This window comes from Lucilia cuprina, chromosome 2 (assembly GCF_022045245.1).
Source record: "Lucilia cuprina isolate Lc7/37 chromosome 2, ASM2204524v1, whole genome shotgun sequence".
Lineage (NCBI taxonomy): Eukaryota > Metazoa > Arthropoda > Insecta > Diptera > Calliphoridae > Lucilia > Lucilia cuprina.
The window spans coordinates 13,383,096-13,393,075 of record NC_060950.1 but is presented as its reverse complement, the minus strand read 5'-3'; the positions used below and the strand labels follow the sequence as shown (position 1 = coordinate 13,393,075).

Below are 9,980 nucleotides of genomic sequence, written 5' to 3'. Positions count from 1 at the left end.
CTATAGACTATAGACTGATCTAGTCTATACTCTAGACTATACTCTAGACTATAGACTAGACTATAGACTAGGCTATAGACTAGACTATAGACTGATCTATTCTATACTTTAGACTATAGACTAGGCTTTAGACTAAACTATAGACTGATCTAGTCTATACTCTAGACTTTAGAAAGACTATAGCCTAGACTTTCTGTTTACTTTTGTTATCACTAAATGTTTGCGAAAAAAGAGAAATTTAAACTAAACCTCAAATCAGTATAATTTGCATGTAAACACACTTCCGTTTGACACTGTTTAATCATATTCAATTATCTCTTTTTTTACACTGTTTTACACCTTGTATATATGTACATACCTTCATTGCTTTCAGATCGGCATTAATGCTGGCAATACGAAATTTCGATAAACCATAAGCCTTAACCTTCATCATTGTTAAGGTGGCCATGCCAAGACTTTTTTTCATATCTGGTACATCCATGGGATCAGGTATAGGAGCACCAGGAAAACCTAGAGGATCTTCTTGTTTATAATGTTCCAAAACGGCATACAGTTGAGCAGCCAAACGATTTTCAGTGGCTTTAACATTATGATCATCAATGGAATTTGGACTGTCATAGTCAATGTCTACAATTTGAGAGTTGCAGAATATATATATGAGTATGTGAATATAGATGTTTTTTTAACTATCTAAAGCTTACCAGCCTCCTCTTGGGCACGAACATAAATACCAGATCCTATTAGAGCCGTGACACTTAAAATCAAGCAAATTGTTTTTAAAACCATTTTAGTTTTATACTTTTTTCTCTTTTTATAATTCTACGTAATAATTAATCACTTTCAGAGTTATCAGCGACTTTCATTCATCCCCATATAACACCACAAACGTTCTTAAAGATAATCGATCTTAGTCGTCAGACACAATGAGGTTTATTTTGTTTTTGTTCTTTTTTTTGGGTTTTTCTCTACTTTATTTATTCAATGTTTGAGTGACAAAAACTAACGCTTTCCTCAACGGTCTGTTGATAAATGAGGAATATGATTTGTATTAATTCCTTAGCTGGTGTCAATTTTGCGGCGAATTGCTGTTGAGTTAATATTTTCAATTTAAAGTGTATGAGAGCATAAGAAAGACTAGATTAATCTGATAATCATGGATGAAACTAAACAATCCCAACAGCAGAGTTCAAGATACAGTGGGTATTGAAAGTAAGCATTAAATTAAATTTGATTTTTTCTCAAATATTTATTTTTATGTAAAATATTTTTTTTCGTTTTTCTTTTTTTTTTTTTTTTTTGCTAAAAATGTTTAATATTTTGAAAGTATTTTAAATAAAATGAAATTGTTTTTATTGTATACATCAATTATTACACTTCAGCTTAATTGTTATTTAATAAAATAATAATAATTAAAAAAAACTAATATTATTTAAATAAATAGTTGTTTAAATCTTCAATTTAAACGTTTTTCATTTAAACTTAAAATTACTCAAACACAAATGCAACACTTATGAAATAAATATATGTATGTAAATGTATATATGTATGTATGTATGAGGCTGGAGCTTAGTTCTTAATAAAACTAATTATTATTTATAGTAAAACTTTGCTGAAATTATAATAAAGCTAATACACAACATAATAATAATAATTATTATAAAGTCCTTAAAAGGATTTAAATAAAAAAATACTATTCCAAAAAAATAAGGCAATTAGGTAAAATAAAAAATAAAAAGTGATTGCGTTTGAAGCGTTTTACTCTACTAGATTGCAATTGGGAAAAAGACTTTAGTTTAGAATAAATATTTATTTTTACATTTTCTTTGCCTTTAAGCGAAAGTTAATTTCAAAATAACATTACACTATCAGCCGTAATATACATTTTATTTTAAATCTATACTCGTAAATTAACTACAATACAATTATCTGTATTTTTCTATGTGTATTCTACAGATGTATGTATGGGTATGTGTGTGTGTGTTACAAGGAGATAATAAAATCGTAAACTAAATTTTAAGTTAAAAATGGTTTTCCATTTTGTTTATTTGTTCTAAAATCACTAATAATAAGAGAGAGATTATTTTATTGGATTTTTTGTTTTTGTTGTTATTTTTTCTTATTTACATATTTGAGATTTTTTTTTGCTAATGCTAAATTGTTTTTTATTTTTTTGGATTTTAAATTATTTTTTTTTGTAAAAAAACGTATTGGACCTTTTTAGTGGAATTATTTAACAATAAATGATTTTTATTTATTTGATAAATTTAACATTAAATTAGAAACTTAGACTAAACTATAGACTGGAATTTAGAAAAGACTATAGAATAAACTATAGACTAGACTACAAACCATTCTGTAGACTAGGATAAAGGCTACACTATAGCCTAGACTACAGACTAGACTGCAGATTAGACTATAGACTGAACTATAAACTGGACTTTAGACTCGACTATAGACTAGACTATAAACTGGAATATAGACTAGACTATAGACTCGACAATAGAAGAGACTATAGACTAGTATAGTCTATAGTCTAGTCTATAGTCTAGTCTATAGTCTAGTCTATAGTCTAGTCTATAGTCTAGTCTATAGTCTAGTCTATAGTCTAGTCTACAGTCTAATCTATAGTCTAGTCTATAGTCTAATCTATAGTCTAGTCTATAGTATAGTCTACAGTCTAGTCTATAGTCTAGTCTATAGTATAGTCTATAGTCTAGTCTATAGTCTAGTCTATAGTCTAGTCTATAGTCTAGTCTATAGTCTAGTCTATAGTCTAGTCTATAGTCTAGTCTATAGTCTAGTCTATAGTCTAGTCTATAATCTAGTCTATAGTCTAGTCTATAGTCTAGTCTATAGTCTAGTCTATAGTCTAGTCTATAGTCTAGTCTATAGTCTAGTCTATAGTCTATAGTCTAGTCTATAATCTATTCTATAGTCTAGTCTATAGTCTAGTCTATAGTCTAGTCTATAGTCTAGTCTATAGTCTAGTCTATAGTCTAGTCTATAGTCTAGTCTATAGTCTAGTCTATAGTCTAGTCTATAGTCTAGTCTAGTCTATAGTCTAGTCTATAGTCTAGTCTATAGTCTAGTCTATAGTCTAGTCTATAGTCTAGTCTATAGTCTAGTCTATAGTCTAGTCTATAGTCTAGTCTATAGTCTAGTCTATAGTCTAGTCTATAGTCTAGTCTATAGTCTAGTCTATAGTCTAGTCTATAGTCTAGTCTATAGTCTAGTCTATAGTCTAGTCTATAGTCTAGTCTATAGTCTAGTCTATAGTCTAGTCTATAGTCTAGTCTATAGTCTAGTCTATAGTCTAGTCTATAGTCTAGTCTATAGTCTAGTCTATAGTCTAGTCTATAGTCTAGTCTATAGTCTAGTCTATAGTCTAGTCTATAGTCTAGTCTATAGTCTAGTCTATAGTCTAGTCTATAGTCTAGTCTATAGTCTAGTCTATAGTCTAGTCTATAGTCTAGTCTATAGTCTAGTCTATAGTCTAGTCTATAGTCTAGTCTATAGTCTAGTCTATAGTCTAGTCTATAGTCTAGTCTATAGTCTAGTCTATAGTCTAGTCTATAGTCTATAGTAGTCTAGTCTATAGTCTAGTCTATAGTCTATAGTCTAGTCTATAGTCTAGTCTATAGTCTAGTCTATAGTCTAGTCTATAGTCTAGTCTATAGTCTAGTCTATAGTCTAGTCTATAGTCTAGTCTATAGTCTAGTCTATAGTCTAGTATAGTCTAGTCTATAGTCTAGTCTATAGTCTAGTCTATAGTCTAGTCTATAGTCTAGTCTATAGTCTAGTCTATAGTCTAGTCTATAGTCTAGTCTATAGTCTAGTCTATAGTCTAGTCTATAGTCTAGTCTCTAGTCTATTCTAGTCTATAGTCTAGTCTATAGTCTAGTCTATAGTCTAGTCTATAGTCTAGTCTATAGTCTAGTCTATAGTCTAGTCTATAGTCTAGTCTATAGTCTAGTCTATAGTCTAGTCTATAGTCTAGTCTATAGTCTAGTCTATAGTCTAGTCTATAGTCTAGTCTATAGTCTAGTCTATAGTCTAGTCTATAGTCTAGTCTATAGTCTAGTCTATAGTCTAGTCTATAGTCTAGTCTATAGTCTAGTCTATAGTCTAGTCTATAGTCTAGTCTATAGTCTAGTCTATAGTCTAGTCTATAGTCTAGTCTATAGTCTAGTCTATAGTCTAGTCTATAGTCTAGTCTATAGTCTAGTCTATAGTCTAGTCTATAGTCTAGTCTATAGTCTAGTCTATAGTCTAGTCTATAGTCTAGTCTATAGTCTAGTCTATAGTCTAGTCTATAGTCTAGTCTATAGTCTAGTCTATAGTCTAGTCTATAGTCTAGTCTATAGTCTAGTCTATAGTCTAGTCTATAGTCTAGTCTATAGTCTAGTCTATAGTCTAGTCTATAGTCTAGTCTATAGTCTAGTCTATAGTCTAGTCTATAGTCTAGTCTATAGTCTAGTCTATAGTCTAGTCTATAGTCTAGTCTATAGTCTAGTCTATAGTCTAGTCTATAGTCTAGTCTATAGTCTAGTCTATAGTCTAGTCTATAGTCTAGTCTATAGTCTAGTCTATAGTCTAGTCTATAGTCTAGTCTATAGTCTAGTCTATAGTCTAGTCTATAGTCTAGTCTATAGTCTAGTCTATAGTCTAGTCTATAGTCTAGTCTATAGTCTAGTCTATAGTCTAGTCTATAGTCTAGTCTATAGTCTAGTCTATAGTCTAGTCTATAGTCTAGTCTATAGTCTAGTCTATAGTCTAGTCTATAGTCTAGTCTATAGTCTAGTCTATAGTCTAGTCTATAGTCTAGTCTATAGTCTAGTCTATAGTCTAGTCTATAGTCTAGTCTATAGTCTAGTCTATAGTCTAGTCTATAGTCTAGTCTATAGTCTAGTCTATAGTCTAGTCTATAGTCTAGTCTATAGTCTAGTCTATAGTCTAGTCTATAGTCTAGTCTATAGTCTAGTCTATAGTCTAGTCTATAGTCTAGTCTATAGTCTAGTCTATAGTCTAGTCTATAGTCTAGTCTATAGTCTAGTCTATAGTCTAGTCTATAGTCTAGTCTATAGTCTAGTCTATAGTCTAGTCTATAGTCTAGTCTATAGTCTAGTCTATAGTCTAGTCTATAGTCTAGTCTATAGTCTAGTCTATAGTCTAGTCTATAGTCTAGTCTATAGTCTAGTCTATAGTCTAGTCTATAGTCTAGTCTATAGTCTAGTCTATAGTCTAGTCTATATAGTCTAGTCTATATAGTCTAGTCAATAGTCTAGTCTATAGTCTAGTCTATAGTCTAGTCTATAGTCTAGTCTATAGTCTAGTCTATAGTCTAGTCTATAGTCTAGTCTATAGTCTAGTCTATAGTCTAGTCTATAGTCTAGTTTATAGTCTAGTCTATAGTCTAGTCTATAGTCTAGTCTATAGTCTAGTCTATAGTCTAGTCTATTGTCTAGTCTATAGTCTAGTCTATAGTCTAGTCTATAGTCTAGTCTATAGTCTAGTCTATAGTATAGTCTAGACTAGACTAGTCTATACTATATACTATACCATAGACTAGACGATATAGTATATAGTATAGTACATATTATAGTCTATAATCATGCTTATAGCCTAGTTTATAGTATATTCTAGTCTACGGTCTAGCAAAATCTATAAATCTAGCAAAGTCTATAAATTGGACTACAGGCTAGACTATGAACTAGGCTATAGTTTCCTACTCGTTACACAAGTGCCCACCTGCCAAATAATATGTAAGCCACAATTGCTAACTTAAATAAATAAATTAACTAAATTTTGTTATATGTTTACCTTTCGAGTATGTTTAATGCACAGATAAAAATATCAGCTATTTAGTGGGTCTTCTTAAAAATTTGGTGAATTTAATGACTTCCTATTTAATGGTTGTTGAGTATGAGACAAAGATACTGTTATAGGCATCGATGTTATAGATGTCGATGATGTTGTTATATTTTCACACGGCGAAGAGGAAGAAGATACAATAATATTGGTAAAAGTTGTATTACGACTGACATCTGTTGTTGTTTCATTTATTTCCAGATTAGTATGATTAGGATTATTAGCGATCAAGGGAGGTAACGATATGGTAGCAGATGTGGGAGCTGGTGAGGATGAAGGCGTTAGTACGGGTGCTGTTACTGGTGATGTATTTGTAGAGGGATTAGTGTGTATTGCATGTACGGTGATTATATTCTGTTTGAGTTGTTGTTGTAATTGTAAGGGTAAGGAGGAGGTGGCGGTGTTTAAATTATTGGAAATTCTTTGGGTTGTTAACGACTGATGATTTAGTTGTTGCTGTTGATGATGCTGTTGTTGCTGTTGGTGATGTTGTTGCTGCTGTTGAAGTATGTGTTGGTTTTGTTGGTGTTGTTGTTGTTGCTGCTGCTGTTGTTGAGATTGTAAAATAAGTTGGGGCAAAGAAGTTGTTGTAGTGGTTCCCGACATTGTTGTACTGCTAATAGACGAAGGCAGTACAAAACTATTGTGAGCTGAGACTATGGTTTGAGGCATTGTTTTGATTCTTTGCAAAGTGGGTAATTGGCTAGATGACTGTCCGCTACAACTTGTGCTTCCTCCAACATTATTACCTGTTGTAAATACACTGACAACTATTTCGAAAGGTGAAGAAATTAAATTAATTGTAAATTTTATCATTATCGTTAAATATTTTTAATAATTCTTAATAATCCCTACCTTGAAATTTGCCCTCAGCATTTTGTATTAATAACGATTCTCGCTGTATTTGATCTAATTGCACAATACTGCCAGGAGCTGTAATATTTGATGACATGGTCGAGGCAGCAGTCGTTTGTACAGTTGCCGATGATGCCAGCGAAGCTCCAAATGACGCCTGCGTCATACTAGATGTTTGTGTTGGCAATGTGGTAGATGTTAAGGGAGGAATGGTTGAGGTTGTTACACAACTATTGCTGACCGTATGATGTAAACCTCTAATGGGCATTAAGGTAGCTGTGGTAGATGTTGATGCTACTGCAGCTGTTGCTGTTGACGAGGTAGTTGAATTCAAATTTAAATTAGTTGTAAGATTTGCGGATGCATTGTTGTCTGCAGCACTTAGGGTGTTTAAAACATTTGACGAGGTTGCTATGGGTAGTTCATTAACATTACCATTATCATCGGCCATTTGTATTTCATAACAAGCCAATTCGGGTATGATGGGTCGTACTTTATTGCCATCAGGTCGATGTGGATTGCGGCAACCGCGACATTTGCAACCAATGCAAGATTTTGAGTCTACATAACAGGGACAGCGTTGACCGCAGCAAGTAAGCTTTCCAGGTGTAGCTGTTGTATTGCCACAACGGCAGCCGCGTTTTTTGTTTTGTGTCTTTGACACTGGTCTTAGGAGATTGGTATTTGGTGTGGACATTGTTGAATTTTTCTAAGAAATGGAAAATTATTAGCAAAATAAAACTAATTAATGATTTGTTTTTTTCTTACCTTTTGCGTCGTATCCTCATCGCCATCGGTTTTTCTTTTGATTGTTATTTTATTGCCAATACCAGTATAGAGTACAGAATACATGGCAGAACCATTTGATACTGTTTTAATGGGAGGAGGATTTCTTATCTGTGAGGATGTTGTTACACTTGTTGCCGCAGTTGAGGTGGGTGTAGAACTGTATGTGGTTAGAGTTGATTTCATAGTTTGTGATGAAGCCATGGATGTTTTAAAAGTTGCCAGAGGAGTTCTTGGTTCTATACAGCTGCTGGTGGTATTTACAGTTGATACCGTTGTATTAACAGCTGTGGCGGATGCGGAGGAAACAGCTAAAGCTCTGGCTTGAGCTAATTGACGGTTAAGTGTTTGAAGACGTGCCGATGCTATGGATAGTGGCACAGCTGTGGATCCTGAGGAGGAAACAATCGGTACCACGATTCCTCTGGTATTTGGTCCAAAATAAGTGATATTGCCGGAATTTTTTAATTGATTCAGTTGGATTAATTGTGAATGCGTTACGGCCGTGTTTGGCGGAGTTTGTTGGTCTTGCTGGGATCTTGGAGTATTCGAAAGGCTTGCTGTTGGGTTTGTCACCGAAGTATGATGTTTAAAATGATGATGTGTAGTATTTTCGACCTTTAGTTTAGGAGTATATGTTGAAACGGGTATAGAAATGGCAGCAGTTACACTAGTAGGTGGTGTAGAGGCTTTAGGAGCCGTCTGCTGCATGCTAGCAACTTTAATGGTCTGTTGTATGGGGGCCAGTGGTGTTGCAGCTGCTATCGATGTTAAGGGAGTAACTAGGGCAGGCATGTGCATAGGTTTAGGCAGGGGTACTATCATAGGTTTAGGTAAATCACTGTTGAAAGCATTTAAAATATCATCGTAATTCGCTCCTTCAACAATTAACTCTTGTAGAGACATTTGCGGCACCATAACCGTGGGCACCGTCGAAGTATTGTATTGTACCACTTTGTGTCCCGCAAAATGGCTAAAAACCGCGCTGCAGCGTAAATGCTCGCATAAACTTTTGTAGCACATCATTAGACAGCGCATTTGTTTGTTTTCATTGTAGGTCTTAAAATCCCGATTGTCCTTACAATAGCTGCAGTCGGGATGAAGCAATTTCTGGCCGCGCACACACAAACGACAAACATTATGGGCACAATGGCCATTTTGAGGCACAAATGGATCATTGACCAATCGATTGCACACCACACAAGACAATAATTGTCTTAGACTCAATAGCTGGCGTGATAATTCCGTATTTGGTCCAGCAGTTGCGGCAGTAGTGGCCTCCGTCGTTTGGAGCACCAATTTAGCAGTGTTTACATACACACTAATCGCATTCATAGCAAATTGGCAATAAACAATTTCTTGTCTATTCTAATTACAAAATTTTATTCTTAAAACATTTTAACGCAACGCAAAATGAAACAAATTTAATAAATATTTTCACTATTTCGTTTTCTATATCATCAACAAATTACAATATTTTCCCTTTTTTATTTATTGTTTTTTTCTACGTTTTGACACTTTTTTATTTATTGAATTTTTCCTCTGGTGTTTTCAGGAAAAATTTCTTATTGCGAATGTTACAATATTGTTGTGCTTGACAAAAGTTACAACAGTTTACACTTGCCTCATGCCACTAATTAATATGTATTTTTTTTTAATTATTTGTGCAATTAAAAGTATTTGAAATATTAAAATATTTGTTTTTTTAGCAACAAATTATCTTAATTTATTATTTTGCCGATTTTTTTTATTGTTTTTTGGCATTTCGTTTTGATATGGCATTTCGTTTCTGGTGCTTCTTCTTTTTCAATAGTAGTAAACATACAATTCACAATAACGTCATGGAATGAGTAGATGTGAAACAAATGGAATTAAAACTGTCAAAGTTGCTAATATACAGATGTGAGCAAATTAATATTAACAAAATCTAAATAAGGGTTGTATGGATAAAACAAAAAGTCGTCACTTTGCGATTTATGACAAATGATTTTTCGATTTTTTTTTAATTTTTTCGTTCTAATAAAATTTGACTTTTGAAATTTGGTGCTTTTTGAAATGCCGTCTTTTCTACCTTTTTGACTTTTCGGAATTTTTTCGTCTTTTTGTCTTCTTTCCGACCAGGGTTCTATAAATCGACTTTCGAATAATCGAACAATCGACTTTTTGTGGAAGTCGACTATATTGTTCCAAAAAAGTCGATAACTCGACTATCGTTTATGAAAAATGTCGAAAAGTCGAATTTGTACATAAAAGTCGGAAAGTAGAAAAAAGCGTAAAAAGTCGAAAAGTCGGAAGAAGTCGAAAACTCGAAAATAGTAGAAAAAAGTCAAAATTAGTCGAAAGTGGACAAAAGTCAAAAACTCTAAAATAGTCGAAAACCCGAAAACAGTCAAAAATAGTCGAAAAAAGTCGAAATTCAAAAATAGTCAAAAATTCGAAAAAAAAAATAAAAAAGTCGAAAAAAAAAGAAA

The 9,980-nt window shown here is 32.9% G+C and overlaps 2 protein-coding genes across 2 annotated transcripts; both read right to left on the bottom strand.

Moving 5' to 3' along the window:
• Positions 1 to 292: 292 nt before the first annotated feature.
• LOC111677655 lies at positions 293 to 1,096 on the bottom strand. The gene is made up of 2 exons (XM_023438817.2): positions 702 to 1,096; positions 293 to 627 (listed from the first exon to the last, which is right to left on the bottom strand). Exons 1-2 carry the CDS (start codon positions 784 to 786, stop codon positions 308 to 310), a joined length of 405 nt encoding a protein of 134 aa, XP_023294585.2. The 5' UTR covers positions 787 to 1,096; the 3' UTR covers positions 293 to 307.
• A 4,502-nt stretch (positions 1,097 to 5,598) lies between these two features.
• On the bottom strand, positions 5,599 to 9,259 carry LOC111677654 (E3 ubiquitin-protein ligase MSL2). The gene is made up of 3 exons (XM_023438815.2): positions 7,492 to 9,259; positions 6,724 to 7,432; positions 5,599 to 6,638 (listed from the first exon to the last, which is right to left on the bottom strand). Exons 1-3 carry the CDS (start codon positions 8,842 to 8,844, stop codon positions 5,875 to 5,877), a joined length of 2,826 nt encoding a protein of 941 aa, XP_023294583.2. The 5' UTR covers positions 8,845 to 9,259; the 3' UTR covers positions 5,599 to 5,874.
• Positions 9,260 to 9,980: the final 721 nt, after the last annotated feature.

Bases quoted from the DNA above. Each gene is read 5' to 3' on its own strand.
- LOC111677655 (XM_023438817.2), bottom strand. From the start codon at position 786: ATGGTTTTAAAAACAATTTGCTTGATTTTAAGTGTCACGGCTCTAATA. The intron at 628-701 runs GTAAGCTTTAGA...CTCAAATTGTAG, and splicing joins TCGTGCCCAAGAGGAGGCTG to ACATTGACTATGACAGTCCA.
- LOC111677654 (XM_023438815.2), bottom strand. From the start codon at position 8,844: ATGAATGCGATTAGTGTGTATGTAAACACTGCTAAATTGGTGCTCCAA. The intron at 7,433-7,491 runs GTAAGAAAAAAA...TCCATTTCTTAG, and splicing joins ATGAGGATACGACGCAAAAG to AAAAATTCAACAATGTCCAC. The intron at 6,639-6,723 runs GTAGGGATTATT...CTTTCGAAATAG, and splicing joins TGCTGAGGGCAAATTTCAAG to TTGTCAGTGTATTTACAACA.